Consider the following 18,441-nt stretch of genomic DNA (forward strand, 5'->3'; position numbering starts at 1 on the left):
GATGCCAGAATCCAGTACCTCTTCTCTCCATCTGCTGGACTGAGGTCTGGGGAGGACCTGGAGCAGGGAGCTCAGCAAACCCAAGGTTTTGCACTCCCTCTGCTGGCAGCACTTCTGCCTGCTGGTGCCTGCTGTTCATCCCTGAAGGAATGCTGAAATCAGTGGGACAGTCTTGAACAAACAGGGAAGTAATAAAATTAGTATGGCTCCTTTTTAGGGTTCTTGAACACTAAAAAAAATTCCTTGTTGATCATGCTGTGGAGGTGCGAGTCAGTAAGGAGATGCATTTCTTGCCTTTCTTTCCAAAAGGTCATTACTTGCCTTGGGAAGTGGGGGCACAGGGGAAATCACATCAGCAGAAGTTACACTTCAGTATCTTTTGCATCCAGTGTGGAAGACTTGAACCATGACCAAGAATGACTTCAATATTCTGTTTGCTTGCCTTAAATTTTGTATGAACTTTTTTGTTCTGTGTCAGCCCAAATAGCCCTAGGTCTCTCTCCAGATTCCGTATTTTCTCTTCTTGTTAACACCTCTTCTCTCAATTTTAGTTTGCTGCACTTCTGAAGTGGTTCCTTAATTTTGTTTTTAAACTTCCACCCTGTTTCTCATGCCAAGCCACCAGCGTCCTGGTGTCACAACTTTGTACTCAGGTTAGAGCCTCAGACAGGTGCCCAAAACACTTTGGTTTTGGGAGAGGTTTCTTTCTCAAGTGTTAGGTTTTCCTTCTCTTCCTCTCCTACTTCAGATCCAGTGGATTCTAAGACAGAAACTTCCAGTTCTGGGAAGCAGCTTGTATTTGTTCATTTAGTAGGCTGAAGTCAGTGTTCTGGCTAGCACTGAGAGCAGCCCAGCTAGTGGTGTGCATTTTACACCCTCGTAGACCCTGGTTATTGTTAACCCCAGCCATATGCAGCACAAATTCCCTACTGGAGAAGCACTGCCTGACTGGGAAGCATTGCCATGCTGTTCGTGGCGAGGGAGTCATTAGCAATGTTCAAGCAGTTTCTGAAACTTTTTCTTTCCACTCTTCATTTTCATTCTTGAGGCCTGCCTCCACCTGGTAATAGTTTTCCCTAAATATTCTCACATCTGATTCTTCCCTAAGATTCCTACTTGGATAGCAGAGATCTGAGTTGAAATTACCTTTTTTCCTTACACTCAAATTATTTCTGGTTCCCAGCTGATTTCTTTTACTCATGTACCTGTGGAGATTTCCCAGCTTCTGATCCGAGTTGGTTGCTGGGTTTGGTTCAGTTGCAGGTAAAGCTGCAGCTTTCTAGAGCTGTGCTCTCACATTTAGAAGCAGCAGCAAAGCAAATTATGTTTGTCAGTGTATGTCTCACCAAGGTCCTACCAGGAGGGATTGAAGGGAAAGCAGGAGCAGTTGAGTTGGAGCACCTACATCGACTGATAGGCTTGTGGAGATGGAAAATGTTAGCTCATCGCTTCTCTTCCATCTGCCACGGGGCACTGGAGAATTGTTGAGTCTTTTCTAGGAGCTTTATCCAGTCGAGCTTTCAAAGTTGCAAGTGACTGAGCTTCTGTCGTTTCCCTTGGGAAAGTATTCCTTACAAATACAATTCACTGTCAGGAAGTCATTCTGAAACTCTCCCTGATTTTTGCTTTTTTTGGTGTCCTCCCACTAAATGGACTTTAACACAAAGAGTCTATTTAAAGTGCTACTTTTTTATTTTCCTGTGAAGGCTGCTGTGGTTTCTAGTTAATGTTTGTACGAGACTGAGCTCTCTGGTTTAAAGGAGAATCATTGTATTCCCAGTGGTTGTGCTGATACTTCCACTCATTTCCTTTGAGGGTCTGGATGATTTTCATGTGGCTATATTAAATGAATGTTAGTTATCAGGTTCCCTTCCCAAATATATATTAAAAATGGTAAAAGAGCAGTATCTAAAAAGCCTAGTCTAAACCTAGATTATGTTTTTGCAGCAGTTTTGGGTTTCTCTTGATTCTGTGAATGGTGTTGTGTTATGAACCCAAAGACAGCATGCACCGGTTTGTGTGTGTTCGGAGAAAGTAGAAGTCTGATTGCCCACTGAAAATAATCAAAGTGAAAAAGCAAACAGCATGAATGCAAATTTCTGCTAATAGAATGGAGATTTAATGTCCTTGAACTGTGGTGCAGAAAAGAAATTTAGGAAAACACTTTTTACTATGGCATAATTGCTTGCAAGGCAGGGCTATTCCAGAGGGAGTTATTTTTAATGCATGAATTATACAGCACGTTTTAAAATTTATTGTTTTGAATAATGTGTTGTTGAACCTGGGAATCTCACTGACAGACCAGTGTTTACCTTTGTACAAATCAGTCAAAACAAAAACAGTCCCGTAAGATTAAACAGGGAGATTTTTCAGAAGCATTGTTACTTGGCAAATTCAAGGGCAGCTGAACACCGCCTGGGATTTTTCTCCATGTCACTGAAGGCACATTAAACAGGCTATGGCTTAATGTTCCAGGGTACTAACCAACAGCAAACAGACTCAGATTACTGGTTTTAACAAAAATGGACTAGTCTGATTCTTGTTTTACCACAAACTGACTTAACAGGAATCTTCTGTTTTGTAAGTGTTTACCATAGCTTTGATTTAACACTGATTTTTCTTTTTCTTTTTTTTTTTTAAAGGAAGCCAGGGGCCTTTAGTGAGATCTGCTGCTTGCAGGGAGGAATAGCACCTACAAATCTTCCCAGTTACTGAGTTCATAAATCTCCTTCAGCAGAAATAGAGGCATCTCTAGTTGATTTCTCGTAGTGTAAGCTTATACATGTCACTACAGGTTGTGGCTCACTGCTCAGAGCTTCTGTGTTACACCTTTGCTGTTGGATCACTCTTTCCTGAGAACCTGGGTTTGCTCTGAAGCTCTGGCAGCAGTACTGTAATTTTCTGCAGCATAGTCTGGCTAGCAGTATCATTTTGTTACTACATTTGGTCACATACAAAGCCAGATTGTGGCATTCCAGATGAGTAAAACTTGCTGTCTTTATATGTCCTTATGTGCTGAAAGTTTTGCAATTTTTTTTAGAAATTCAGTAATGAAAATTCAAAATTAAGTTTGGCCTGGGATTTCAGTCATACCTCCCTCAAAGTCTGTTAAAATCACAAGATAATTTAGGAAGGGACTTCTGTAGGTCATCTTGTCCAACCCCCTCTTTGGAGTGGGCCACCTTTGAAGTTGGGTCACATCACTGAGTTTTGAATACCTCCAAAGCTGGAGACTTCACTGCCCCTCTGGGCCCCTGTTCCAGTGTTTGACCACCTTCATGATGAACAAGTTTTCATTATTAAAGAGAGTCTCCATATTTGAAACTTGTGTTTATTGTCTCTTGTCCCATCAGTATCTAGCTCAAAAGACTCTAGTTTTGTGTTCTCTGTAGCCTACTATGAGGTACAGAAAGACTTTTAAGTCCTTTCTTTTAGCCTTTTCTTTGTGAGACTCAACCAATGCATTGCCCTCTGTTTTTCCTTGTGCATCATGGGCTCCAGCCCCAGCCCATCTTAGGATCCGTCCACTGAAACTGTTTCAGTTTCTTAATGTCTTTCATGTACTGGAGAACCCCAAACTGAGTGCCAGTGCTGCGGGTGTGGTTTCACAGGTGCCAAATCGAGGTGAATAGTCCGTTGCCTTGACCTGCCAGCTGTACATGTGCTGATGTCAGCACACAGTTCCTTTTCATTGCTGCAGGGACACGCTGCTGACTCCTGTAGTGTGTTCACCCAGCCAGTCAGTCCCCAGTGCCAGCACACGGGGATATTTTGTACCAGGTTCATGACTTTGCATTTGCATTTATTGAACTCCATAATGTTCCTGTCATCCCGTTTCTTCTGCCTGTGTGTCTGTGGGGAAGTGATATGTGGCAGTGGGGTTGGTACAGCTCCATCCAAATGGCAAAACTCTTCATGGAGTCAAGATCCTGTGACTGGCCAGAGCAGATATTGAACTTGGTCAGATGTTTTCATCTCTTGTTTGAACTGCATGGCAGTATTCTCAAGGTCCGTGCTCTAGACATATGAATGCCTCAGGATGAAAGGAAGAATTTTCCCCCGTGATTGATTTTTCAAGAAATTGTCATGGTGCCATAAGAGAATGAGTATTTCAGGCATTTCTTCCAGTTCTGCTCTGTGTGGTCAGTAAATCACACGGACTCACAGGAGCTCGTTCTAGGTTCACTTACTCATGCAGATTTAACTAAGCATCTTCATGTTTCTTAATTAGCTTAATAAATCAGAAGTTGTACAGAGCAAAATCTAAGCTGAGTGGCAGGGTTTTAAGCAATGGGATGAGACTGGATTTATGTTTACTAAAACTCCTTGGTGCTTTAGTTGCCTGTGAATGTAACTGAGAGATGAACATTTGTCACAAGTGGTGCCTCAGGCCATGTGCAGGTATCAGCTCCACACAGGCCCTTGGTGGTGTCACTGACTCTCACTGTACTGGGGGGCAGCTGAGGCAGAAAGCAAACGCTGCCTGCCTGTGTCTGCAGAGGAGTTGTGGGTCACACATCACATTTCTGCCTTTATTGTCAGACATGGCAGTTTTGCAGAGCTGCACATTTGCTAGATCTCATTGTATCAACACTTAAAACAAGTGATTAAAGAAACATTAATGTCATCTATGAAGTGTGGTTAGAGACTGTGGCCAGAAAATCAGTGAAGTACAGAACTCCCATACACCTGTTCTGTTTAACTCATGTTCTGCTCTCAAAGCCCTAGGAATATTATAAGCACTCCAGGTTTTCTTACCTGCTGGATGTTTACTTTATTCAGCTCCTTACTGGATGTGTATTGTACATCTTCAGCAGTGGAAAATACAAGCTGAAACCTCTCTTTTTGGTTGACTAAAATAGTATGATTACCAGTGTAAATAGTATCATTGCCAGTGACTTGATAAATCTTTGAATAAAGCTGTAGCCCATTTCTATTTCAAACAGTCAGAGGAGTCATTATTTTACTTACAGGCCACTTTTACAGTTGAGCACATGCTGTGTTGTGCTCTTTTACTGTGTATAAAGAGGTCTTTGCGCTCCTAGCTTTTCCTTTAGCCTTTTATGTCTTGATTACTTCCATACGTGCAGGGTATTTTGCAGGCTTCTGTGGTGAGAGGACAACCAGCCTGGGAATGCATCTTCATAACTTCTCCGTCACCACCTCTGATGTGTGTTCCACTGTCTGGTGATTTCTTGCAAATTATTGGATCTGGGTCAAAATTATCTTGCAAAGACCCAAGAAATGTAGTTTTCGGATCTGGTCTGTCTCATCAAATAACTTCATGAGCGTTGGAGCCAATGGAAAGGAAGGAGAAAACTTGGGAGCAAAAGGCAGCCTTTTAGGGGCAGCTTATTAGATTGGCTTAAATTCATCTGACCCCAGCAAAATGTTGGATTGATAAAGTCTGGAACAGGAAAACTTGAAGTCAGGAGGGAAGAAAGGTTAGTGTCACCGTGTGTGTGGATAATTTCTCTTCTCAGCAGATAAATTCTCTGTAACATGTAGTTTTAATAATGAAGGTAGAACTGAATATCGATGCTACCCACCAAAATCCAGTGATGCTGACAAGTTTCAATGGTCTTGATACTTTGGGTGATTAGTGAAAAACCCCAAAAATTGGAGATTGTGGCTGGGCCAGAAGAAAGTGTTTCTAGCCTTCTTTTTCATTGTAGAAGTTACCATATGTCTGATACCTCTCCATAACTCCTGTTTTATCAGCTCACTTTGCTTAAGAGAGCAGCAGCTGGTACAGATTTTGGTCACACATCTCACATTAGGTGCTGTTGCTCAGATCAGAGTCCTGCAGCTGCTCAGATGGGGAGAACATAACATATTTTAGTGATCCTGAATTCTTGGTGGGGACCGCTCTGGTGGAAAGGGCATGCAACTGGTTTTGTGGATAAAACTTGTGCACAACTTCCAGCCCTTCAGGTCCTTCCCCAATCCCATTTTCATGAATCTCTAATGTTGCTTGTAGATGTGTTCAGGACTCCACTGTTAGAAAGACTGTTCTTTTCAAAATTTAAAATTTCATCACCTAGTTCAGCATTATCATAGGCAATGCAGAAGTGGAGGAAAAGGCTGGAATTTGATGATTTTGATCAAAGCTGAAACCCAGAGTTGATAGCATTGTCTTCTGGCATTTTTGTTTGGCTGGTTCAGTTTATTTTTTTTAATTTAACCGACTTGGACAGATCTTACCACTTACTAATATTGGAGAACAGATATCCTGAGGAATTAGCAGCTGAATAAGCATGTGCTAATGAGCTGCTCTGGTCTGTGATAGAAATGGTTCTTGAAGGAGCTGTGTTTTTTGACTTGAAAGCAAATATACTAATATCTGAGCAGGCACTGGGAAATAAATCAGAATATTTCTTTTGCCTGTGTAATTTTTTTTTTTTTGTGCTGCAGATCTTATTGAACATTGTTCTGTTGAAAGGATATAGTTGGAGTAATATATTACAAGGGAATGGCACTAATAATAGTACTTAAATCTTTCATGCTTTTATGAAGTCACTTTAATGCTGTTCATTGAGCAGTAGAAAGAGCTGGAAGTCTTGAAAGGAATGCAGAGAAATAAAACCCGTAAAACCTGGCACAGTGAAAGACCTTCAGTACAATATGAATGTTGATACTTTAAAAATCACAAATCATCTTTCTATTAATTCACTGTAGAATAAGGTCTCCTCAAGATAAGACTCAGCAGTGCTGTGTAGTTGGTATTTAAAGTATGTCCATCTGCATCTAAACGAGTAGCTCCAAGACAATCAGATTATGCAGTAGTTACTTTGGTGAGAATATCGCCTAAGTGGAATGGAAACTTCATTTTGAGTCTAATATTAGACCCTGCTTTGGAAAATTCCTTTTAAATGATCACAAGCTGGGAATAGCAAAAGAATTTAACTTTCGACAGACAGCATTCACCAAGAATTTGTTTTTAACTGCTTATGTTGGGTCCCTGGGAAAGCAGATGTGAAAAACTTACCAAAGTGAATTGACTTGACCTGATGCAATGTTTATATTAGTAGTTGATAAGTTTTCCTCCCTCGTCTAATTTGTTCGGGATATTTTCATTCTTTAAGCATGAGTAAGTCTGGGCTGGAATAGTTTGAATGCTTGTTAGTCTAATAATCTGAATCTTAAAACAGGCAGACATTATTGCCTATAAAGGGGTCTAAGCAAAGTCGAACTATTTTGGTTGTCTTCCACAGTTGGGGATAAGTATCACTTTTGAGACCAGCAAAGAAGAGTGTGAGACACTGTTTCTTAGCCCCTGTTAGTTCAGAAAGCATGCTGATGTCTGTGTATTTGTACTGCAAAATGCCACTGGCATTTGGTGGACCTTTTGAATGAATGTTATTATTTATGCAGCTTTACAAAGGACTGGCTTTCAGTGGCAGCTGGAGAAACTGGCAACCAAAGTTATCAAGGCCAGTTTGAAGGGTCATGGTGATGATATTCTTACCATCATTATTCCTATGGCAGAAGGGACTTTAGGAATTCACTGTGAATGATGCAGAGCTCAGGAATCTTTAGAACTGCTGCTAAATCTCGTCTTAGCTTTTCTTTTGGTAGATCAGACAGTTGCTTTGAATATTTTAATTAATTAATTCCTAAATAAGGTGTCATCCCCCCATATGGAGAATATATAAATAAATTATTTTTGAGGAAGGGAGGGGAAAAAGAGGAGCTGATGGATGGGGCTGACTTCTCCCCACCTCTACCCTGTTCCTGTGCTTCTGTGGTTTGGTCGTTGTTGCTGGTTTTTTCCAGGCTTGAGGAAAATGTCCATGGGATCTCACTGCAAAGGAGGGCTCCAGCCTGGCTTTCCTCTGTCAATGCATGAGACAAGAAGCAGAACAACAAGATAATATAATGAATTCAGTGCCAGGGTGACAGTTCTGCTGGGAAAGACATTAGAACAAGAACACTCATCTCTTTAGTTCTCTTCTAGTGCATTAGGTGGATTTATGTGATGCAGGAATGTGTATCTCAGAAATCAGATTATGATTTTAAGCATTGTTAAACTTTGCCCCTTTTTTCATAAAGCCCGACACCAACCTTTTTGTCTTTTTCTTTATACCTGCGTGTCCCTAGTTCTGCTATAATTTCTGATCATTCAGGAATTTCTAAAATGTCTTAATTGCTGATTTGTCTCCTTGCAGGCAAGTCTCACCTGGCTATTGTGCAAAGAGTAAACAATGAAGGAGAAGGGGATCCTTTTTATGAAGTCCTGGGAATTGTCACTTTAGAAGATGTGATTGAAGAGATCATCAAGTCTGAAATTCTGGATGAAACAGATCTATACAGTGAGTAGAAATATTTGCAATTTGTTTATAGATGAGAATAAAGACTTCATTCAGCAGCAATTGTATTTATAGCTGTGTTTAGAGAGATGTTACATTGCTGATTTAAAATCTCAGTAGTCAAATTGTTTAGGAAGTTTCCTTAACAAAATGACCTGCAGATCCCTCAAATGGTTAAAGTAATTTTTGTTTTTGCAGCATAAGAACCTCACTCCTTTTTGCTGTATTAATTCAGAAGCAGGACAAATTTCTTTATTTGACCCTTTTGCCAGGAAGATTTGCATCTGCAACAATCTGCTCTCTCCTGCCAGCTGTTCACCACTGTAGCTTGTTAAACCTTTGTTACAGTGCTCATGATCTCCCACATCTTGCCCTATTGTCCCTCTGCCTCAAGGGCCTGTAATCCATGTACTACCATACTTCAGCAGGAGGCAGGCAAATACCATGCCTCAAGGAAGAGGAATGGAGTCTCTTTAGAGTATCTGTCACTCAGTGAGAAATCTTGAGAATGGAAAGTCTTCCTCAGAGCTGAAAACTAGCCTGTCCTAAATGCCTTCTCTTTTTATCACTCAGCCCAGCTCCTTCCTTCTTTGTGTTGGCGTGTGTTGAGGGAGATGATGCTGCAGGTCAACCATTACCTGGGACTTGAGAGATCTGGACCCTTTTCTTTCCCAGATTAAAGCTTGGACAGTTACCTAAGTGTCTGCTTCTCCCCCCGTCTGCACAATCCTGCCTGTGCATACAGGACTTCTTTCAGTCACTCTTCATCTGTCTTATCTGCGGTTTCATCACTTGCTGGCAGATGCTATTTTTCACTACGTGTTTGCATGCAGCACAAGGATGTCTCCAGATTCTATTATAGTAGAAATAATAATTGTAAGTATCTTTAACACTGTTCAGCTGTCCTTTGCTTTCTTTCTCTTTCCTCACGGATGGGATTGGAATGTTTCTACAGCATCTTTTTCAGGCCAACACAAGCATCTTCTATCCTCCCTTCAAGCCAAATGCCCAATGAGCACTTTATACTGTGAGATAGACTTACTTGTTTTTGCCTGAAATGCTTTCTGTACCTGGTCAGTATTTTACCAGTATTTATGTACCCAAATGTTCATGTAAATCACAGTTGTGTTTCACCACGTGCTGAACAGTCTAATTACTATGTAAATCACAGAAGTCCAGTTAGTATTGATTTCTTTTCATACCCTCACAAATGAATTGTTGGGCTAATGAGTTACAACATAATGCTTTTGCAGGCTGAATTCAAGCTTCCTTTTATACTCCAAAAATATCCTATCTTTGTCTACCTTTGAGATATTTATGTGCGTCTATGAGTGAAGACACTGCATATGCTTTCAGTTTTCCCCCTCCCTTGTTTATTAAGAGAAAACACATAGATCAGGCTGTGTTCTTCTTCAGGACAAAAAAAAAAAAAAAAAAAAGCCTTGCCCATTAATAGGATGTTAGAGGGCAAGGAAGTGAGAATTTAATTTTAATTTTACTACCTGAAGGCTTCCTATATCAACAAAATAGAGCTGGTGAACACTGAGTTCACTTGAAACTCTCCTTCCTGGGATAGTTTTTTACTGTTGAAAATTCCTGGTTCAGAACAGGAAGGAAACTTCCTAGTGTTCTTGGAGGATGCAGGAAATTTTAGGGGATGATTCCTGATAAGTACCATGAAGTAGAACTTCTGATTTCTTTATGAAGCACTGGAGATCATTCCACTGTTTAGACTGAAGGATACTGTAGCAGTAAGGGAGAGACCAGAAATCCCAAGAAGCTGTGAGGATCACATGAGGTGTGAGGGGTTTTGGATTTGGGCAGCCAACCTCCAATTGGCTTTGTGATGAGAACATGAATGAGAACATGGGTTTACTGAAGGTGCTTTATTGTCCATTATATGTCAAGGCAGGTTATTTTTGATGTTGATATCAGAGTGCCCCTGTTAGCAACCCCACCTCTGATTCTGTTCATTATTAGACCATTCTGGCTTGCTCAGCTCAGAACAAGTCAGCTTGAAACCCTTGGACTGATTTGCTCTGTACTAGGTGTTTACTTAAAAAGAGACCTTTTGTAAAGTTCTGGCAGCAGTGTTACACTTTGTTCTGAAGTTTTAAAAATGTTTTGTTTTGCTTTGATGGAGACTTGAAATTCGATGAAATGGCTGACCTTGGTGTTGGAGCTGTGCCTTTCTGTCGTTTCCATGAAAAACCATTTGAACTGTGTTAAGGTGGAAGCAATAGTGTATTTACAGGTTTTGCTGAAAGCTGCTCTCACTGCTGAACTCTGCAGCTGAATTTCTGGAGGGTGCCAAATAAATGTGTGGTATTTCTTCATATGGCTCTATTCTGCTGTGGCTTGCAGAGGTGTTGGAAGCAAGGAGAAGATAGGAGCAAGAAAAATTATTAAATATGTCTGACATCAACATCTGGGTATACTGAGTACTTCTGAGGATGAGACTTTGTATTAGGGATTCTGAAGGGGTGGAGAGAAGATGTTTCTGCCATGACACGACACATTTCAGCCAGTGTCATGATGAAGAGCTGCCAGTGTGTTTGGCTCTTAGTACTGAAAAGTTGGAGCATTTTTTCATGGTTGGCACACTACAGGAATCTGTCCTGTGCTGCCATGGCTCTAGCCATGGTGGGAGAGCATTCCTCAACTTTCTCAGAGGCCCAGGGGAGAAAGCTGTATGTTCTGTGTCAGACTGCACAGACTGCTTGTTCATCCTTTTGGGCAGGTTTGACTGGTGGCCTGTCTTACTTAGCTTTCTGCTTGAAGATGAGTTTCATCATCTCTTTGTCTTGTCTGGACCTCACTGCAGATGTCTGCTCTGTCCTAAAGACAAAAAGCACAGGAGGAGAACAAGGACTTTCCCCAGCAATTGCCTGGGTGCATTTGCAGTGCCTGTCAGCCTGCCTGCTCCTCCAACTGAATGGGTGATCTGAGGTTTGAACTGCCTGTTCTGTAGCTGTCTCCAGTCCAAGCTGGCTCCTTCAAGGAAATTCATTCAGTAGTTCATCATCTTATGCAGCGGGCATCAAAGTTCAGGATTATTACAAGAGACATCACAACCTTAATTGTGTTTTGACCATTCATCCTCTTGAGTTTTCTGCCTCAGCCTGGAGCTCATGGTCAGGCTTGTTGTCTTTGATTTGAAGGAGAAGTCTGAATATTCCCAGAACCTACTGAAGATGTTCGCAATATTTGTCGATATCGCACCAGAAGTTGTAGTGAGAGTATCCCTCATGCATCCCATTGTTCATGTTGCAGAACCAAACAGCGTCCCAGCACTCAGTAAGCAGAGATCACCTCAGCACGCCGAGATCACTTTGACATCTCGAGATGCCTGTGTCTTCGTCTCACTTAGCAGAGGAAGGACAGACAGGAAATACCTGGCTCAGATTCAGTTACATCAGTCACAATCCAGTCCTTGGTTCTTGTGTCTTAGAAGAAACTCAAAAGTTGTTTGGATAGCAAAGAACAATTTAAGACCATCCCTTGCAAAAATAAGCCAAGATAATGGCTTTAAGCCATGTGGCTCTGCTGTAAGTACCGTTTTTCTTGAGGGAAGATTTCTGGATAAGCTGCCAAGGAAAAAAATAGGAGGAGTTGAAATTGCCCATCATTTGAGTAAGAGCCTGGATCTCTTACCTTGATGACTGATATGGACAGAAAGATTTAAGGCATCTTCCCATTGTGTGATGCTGGTCTTGTTTTCGGGTACCAGAAGTGCAGTGTGAAGCCTGCAGTGTTACAGCTCTGTCAAAGGAAATGTTTCCCTGTCCCAGGGCCAATACTTGTGATTTTTGCCTCCCTGATGGAGCTCCTTGTGAGAAAACACCTCAGATACAGTGCTTTAAAAATAACATTCTCTGAGCTTTTCAGAAAAAGCAGTTTCTATTCTTCTTCTCTCTTACAAGAGGTAGGACCTAGTGAGAGCTTCTAGAGGACTTTTCTCCCGTTCATTTTCCATTGCTTTGGTATCCATCTTTCCTGTAACTGCAAGTACAGATAAGGTCTGTCTCAGACTATATTACTAAGGCAGGGATTGTTTTTAGTCTGTAGCCACTCCCTTCAGTGGTTTCTATTCCTGCTTTTGGAAGAGAAACTGCAGTCCCTGATGTAGTCCAAGTCTTGGGTAAAGTACTACTAGGGTAAGAGGCTTCTGGTTTCAAAGAAGAAAAAGGGCATGGGTCATCACTGTTCTTCTCCATGTGCCTGGGAACAAGTATGTCAAACTTTCTGATTTGCACTGCTCACAGAATATGCTCGAGATATATCGAGTAGGTAAATTACTGTCAGTACAGTATTGCTGTTGAGTCTGTGATAGTTCTGTAGTGGAGGCATGTTCCTGGAAAGTTGAGGTTCTAGATGTACTCATGTCTAAAAGACTGGGTGACTTGGGAAAATCTAGAAGCCTGTAAATTACCAGTATTATGCATTTCCAAGCCTCAAACTCAGCCACTCTGAGCCTTAAGTAGTCTGTAGTATGTATTTGGACTTGTAAAGGGCTCTACACCTCAGTGGCTTCCTTGCTACAGTGCATCACTTCAATTGTCTTTGCATTTATAACCCAAAATCTGAACAAGCATGTGGGAGTATGTGCAGTTTCACAGTGTCAGCTTCCCCTACACCTCTTTGTGTGCTTGCCCAAATCCTCTGCCATGAATTGATGTGCCAGTGCTGCCTGTGGTCCCTCAGAAGTCCAGTCATTTTACACCAATTGACTAAGGGGCTGATAGACAAGTAGCTGTGGTATTGTTAGGATCTTCTCCCTGAAAGGCCCTAGAACCTGAGCCATGTCTCATCTCTGAGAGGCTCACAGGAATTGCCTCAACACTTGGGTTTCCTGCACTCTGTGGAGCTCAGAGCTGTCTGACAGCATTCTGCTGCTTCTAGCCACTGCCACCCTACATGTGGTGTCACCAGAGAGGAGCAGCACCCTGCTATCTGAGCAGAGACCTCTTCTCCCTGGAACTGATGTATACCATACCCCAACATACCTGTAGCTGTCCACTTACCTGGTTTCCTAAACATTTTGGGAGATCAGCTCAGCGGGTAGATAGTAATTCCTGAGTTGTTTGTGTCTCTTTCATGTTGTCTTTCACAAATGGGGATTCCTCGCCACAGAGCCTGTTTTAAGATACAGACGAACCAAGTGGCAGGTTTTTAGCTGAATAGAGAACAGAAGTCCAAAATCACTAGCAGGCAAATACCCATATCTGAATTTCTGAAGCTATTCTGTACTTTATTCTGGCTTCAGTGCCTGTAAAGTGGCCAGAGATTCCCACCTGCAGGCTATACACCTTGCCAGATTTTGCTGAAGTTTGTACAGGACAAAAGAAACTGCATATACCAGACATTGGGAATACTTCAACCAAAGGCATGCAGATTTTGTCACAGCTGTGGAGAGTCAGTGAAGCCAGTGGTGCAGCAAAAGAAATAAGTTATTGTCTATTTCCTCTGTGTACACACTGGGAATTTTCTAAGGAATGTGTATGTAATAAACAGTTATCACAGCTATGCTTGTAAAACACCACCTTTTGATGTTCAGTAACACTGAGCGGGACTTCTCCCCACCTGAGGTGTGGCATGCAGAGCTGCTCTGCAGTCAGGTGTTGGCAAGCAGAGACTTTCCCCTGACCGAGGTGACAGAGAAGTGACAGAGGCTGGGGTGCCTGGCCGTGCAGGACAGGGGCCCATGGCCACACAACTCCTGGTTGTTTGTGGTTTGGGCTGCGTGCTGATGAGCTGAGCTTTGCAGAGGGGTCTGCCTGCACCCTCTGCTCCACGTGGCCATCCTGACTGACTCCGACCAGCGCGGTTCATGTTGGACCCCGTTCTAACAGAAATCGCTTCCTTCCTTTCTTCTCCCACCCTCCCTTCCCCAGCTGATAACAAGACGAAAAAGAAAGTAGCTCATCGGGACAGGAAGCAGGACTTCTCTGCCTTCAAGCAGACAGACAGCGAGATGAAGGTTAAAATATCACCGCAGCTCCTCCTGGCAATGCACCGGTTCCTGGCAACAGGCAAGTGCGGGTTATCTCTTTCTGTGATCGCGCCAGAGCCTCGGAGGCAGTTTGTCAGCAAAGGCCGGTGAGGTGGGTGGGACAGTACAGGCGGGAAGGGAGGCTGGATTGTGGGGTGACAAATAATGCCACTGTTGTGTTTTTCTTTTTAAATTCTCTCCTCTCCTGTGTTCAGTGTCGGCATGAACCCTCTGAGACATATACCAGGGGTGGACCAGTAACTTTAAATTGGTCTGAAAGGTAAGGATGAATGCCAAGTGCCGCACTGCATGTCTAGAGTCCGTCAGATTAACGACTAGCAAGTACACCCCATTAGGAAGAGCTCAGGGAACAAACCAAAGAGGACTCGATACCACTGGCCAGCTGGCTGTAATTGCACTCTGGCGCCTTCTCCAGAAAGAGATGCCGGACTTTTTGCAGGAAGGTCTAAACCTGTTCCATGAGACTTTTTGACTCCAAGTGAAAAACTCTCCCGACACATTTAATGCAGACTGCACAGGTGGTTGAACTGTACTCTTTAAAATGGATTTCTGTCTGGCTTGTGTGACCTCCGTTGATGACTTCAGGTTTCAGAGGACAGTTGTCTCCATCCCAGAACACCTTGATGTTTTAGCCCTTGGGTGGGCAGTCTGGCAGACAGACCAGGGCCTTGAATGGTTTCTTGCGGCTGATATTGCCTTTCGTCGTAAAGTTGGTCTTTTCACCTCAGAGATGAGGCCTTTAAACAGGAGAGCTTGTGGAAAAATACCTTCCTATTGCTTGTGCTGTCTCTCTTTGACATATAAAGACTTCCCACATGCAGGCCTTTCAGACGGGCGTCTTTCACTGCCATGTTCAACATATATTCATGGTTGGAAAATTATAAAGTTGTTTTGTCTGAAGTTTGCCAGCTCCACTTGGAAGTTAGGACTTCCCCTCCTCTAAGATGCAGTAACTGCCTGCCTAGATGCTCCTAGTCTGTCTCCATGCTTTATTTTGCCTCTGTGACTTGAAAGAAACATGTACATGATCGGTTATCACATCTCAGCTGAGGGGCAGTAATTCCTTAGAAGGCTCGGACTCCTACGGCTCATGTGCACATGAGCATGTCCTTGGTGAAAGGAAGCAGTTCAACAGGAAGATGTGGATTTAACAGCAAGCAAGTTGTTGTTCATGTAGTGTACAAGACTTGATGGAGTTCCATAAACACCTGCTCAACAGAAATAGTCTTACAGTCCTGCTTCTCTACTTGTTTTGTGGATGAAAGGATTGTGTAGCTTAAATACAGGTCTGTCGGTGAAGCCACTGCTAAAAAAGATGAAAGCTACAGTTTTGGTTTCTCTGGTCTAAACTGAGAATAGTATCTTTAGCAGATGATGGGTTGTTAATGGTCCTGTTCTGAAATGAGGTGTTGGGAAAGCTTATCAATTTGCATGTGTAATTCTCGTCGTCCGTGGCTTACCTCTCCCATACAAGGATGAGCTTTTCTGCTTCAAACAGCTCCTGTTGGAAACACGGAAGATCAAGTGGATAGGGATTATGTTCTATGTGTCAGGCATTAGTCCCACATGGTTTGAACTGACCTGTACTTTCTCTCACTTTGAGTAACTCTTCCCATATGAGCCGTGGCAGCCCTAGTTGTGTCTGATTTGTATAGAGCATCTCTCTAGAGCAACTTTCTAGGCCCCAAGCAGTAATTAATTATTTTTTATTTTATTTAAGTGCAATAAATGCAGTGACTTTAATAGCTTTTAGGGAAGGAAAAAACAAATTCAAAGGTTCTCTGTGCCCCAGCTGTAAAGCTCTTGCATTTATACAACTGTGTGAATCAGAACTCTCAAGAGGGCAAGAATGTCTTTTTCTTTTCCCTTTCAGATGAAGACATGTTTTTTGGTTGTTTTGAAAAATACTTCAGTAATGGAAGTTGGGGTGTTACTGTGGTTTTTTCCCCCCCTTTACAAATCTAACAGTCTGAAAAGACAGGAAACCTGCAATTCCATAATGGATCTCTCTGCATCTGTGTGTCTTTTATAGGCAAATGCTTATTAACGAGTATTGCTAACTTCTTGCCAGGCATATGAGATGTAATGCCAAGCTGTATCTTGTGTTATAGAAGTAGAAGCATTTGGTCCATCCCAGATGTCAGAGAAGATCCTTCTCAGGCTGCTAAAACATCCCAACGTCATCCAGGAGCTGAAATACGATGAGAAGAACAAGAAAGCCCCAGAACACTACCTCTACCAGCGAAACAAGCCCGTCGACTACTTTGTTCTCATTTTACAGGTCAGACATGTGATTGTGTAGATATGTGCAAAACCCTTTATCTCCTGATATATGCCCCTCTATACCTCTTCCAGTTGCTGAAGTTTGTTTGCCATCCAAGTCCTTATCCTGCCCTTGTGATCCCTGATCTCCCTTGAGATCCCTGCCCTTGTGTGGCTTTTAGATTGGAGCCCTGGTTGTTGTGGGAGGACTGTTTTCTGTGTGTTCTGTACAGCACTGCTTCCAGTGCTGGCATCTCCCAGGTTTTGTTACCAGTCAGGAAGGGCTGAATGGCTTAGGTAAAGCTTTACACAGAAATTTTGTTTCTATCTAGCACCATTTAAACAGGAATCGTCCTTTCAGAGAGATTTTGCTGGAAAGGTTCATCTGTTTCTGTCCTAAACAACCAAAAATCAGTTTTGGTTGTAAAAGCACAGGCATTGTAGCTGAAGTTTTAACACAGGGCTTGAAATCTTAACATGGCCTTTAGAATAGAAAAGGGGAAGGCATGGGTTTAAACACTGTCAGTGATAAACAACTATGAGAGCATTGGGATACTATGTTGTGGATTCAACATAATATTGATGTTAAAAAAGAAACCTTTTTTTTCCAAGAGTTTGAGGAGCCACTGGTAGCTCTTTAACTGCTCTTTCTTACATCCTGAATCGTTACAATCTGAAATATTCCAGAGGCAAGATAATCCTCCTGATGTAATGCTGCAAAGATGTAAATAGAGGACATGGGGATACAAAAGAACAATCGGTTCTTTCTGAGCTATTTTGCAATCAATAAATATTTAGCCAACACAGCATGCCAGGTCTATAATGCATTTGGAAAAGTGAGTGTTGCAGTAAATACATACTGTAAAAATGGTAACAAGGTTGATTCTGCCAGGATCAAGAGGGGATAAATACTCGGCTTTTGTTATTTAAATGGGCTTGGACTTATTCTCTCACATTGAGGGACCAAAAATGCCTTCACCGTAAGTGTGTGCCAGTAGACAATTAAATGTATATTCTTCTTGTGTATAACCAGTCTTTGCCTGGGTGACAAAATTGTACCCTTTGGAAGGCTTATAATGGAGCAATAAGCTACTTTTGTATCACAGAGTGAAATTGGTTTTAAAAGGGATTTATATGAAACTGTTGCTTGTGATAGCAGGAAAGTGGATTTGTGAGCTGGGCACACTCTTCCTGCTAGGGAGATTTTGTGTTTTTTTTCATCTGGGACAATTAGGTAAACTGACTTGGTATCAGGGCTCATGCAGGTTGAGTTCATTGTCACCTTTTTCTGCCCTTGTCCAGTACAGTAAATTTAAAGGCATGATGATTTGTTTTAAATAGGGCTTAATTAAATAAACACTTAGAAATAAATTCTACCTTTTTGCCTTATTTTCACCTTATTGTGTTCAGCTGATGTTCAGTCTTCTTAGTGCACCTGGGATGGGCAGTCTGTCTCCCCTTCCCAACCTAGCCAGAGGGAAAGCATTGCAGGTAATTATGTTGTTTGCCTGAAATTCCAAATTTTGTGTAGTTCAGCCTGAAAGCTGCATGAGATCTCTTCTGTCTGCAGTGGTGTGCTGTGAGTCTCAGTGCAGTAAGGATGGATGGACATGAAAACCAAGCCCCACTAAGAAGACAATTATTTTTGGCTACTTGTATGCCAGAGTGACTGGGATGTTTTACAGCTGTGTTTGATGTGGTGGGTTCTGTTCTGGAGTCGTGTGTAGGACATAATGTTATACATTTGGTTGAGCCCACATCAGAAACACGTGTACTTGCGTGGCAAGTTTTGTACAGCTTGGGAAGCACTGAGGGTCCTTTGTAGGCAAGACTCTGCGAAAAAGCAGGATCTTAAGG

The 18,441-nt window shown here is 42.2% G+C and overlaps 1 protein-coding gene across 1 annotated transcript in view; it reads left to right on the forward strand.

The window, feature by feature from the left end:
• Positions 1-18,441, forward strand: part of CNNM2 (cyclin and CBS domain divalent metal cation transport mediator 2) — a 117,489-nt gene that overhangs the window by 84,937 nt on the left and 14,111 nt on the right. Inside the window, exons 4-6 of the mRNA XM_042018506.1 lie at positions 8,169-8,312; positions 14,204-14,341; positions 16,434-16,603. Of these exons, the coding sequence (XP_041874440.1) occupies positions 8,169-8,312; positions 14,204-14,341; positions 16,434-16,603 (452 nt within the window). The remainder of the gene's footprint in view (positions 1-8,168; positions 8,313-14,203; positions 14,342-16,433; positions 16,604-18,441) is intronic.

This window comes from Corvus kubaryi, unplaced genomic scaffold (assembly GCF_017639235.1).
Source record: "Corvus kubaryi isolate FWS band 111438036 unplaced genomic scaffold, C.kubaryi_AGA036_p1.0 138, whole genome shotgun sequence".
NCBI lineage: Eukaryota > Metazoa > Chordata > Aves > Passeriformes > Corvidae > Corvus > Corvus kubaryi.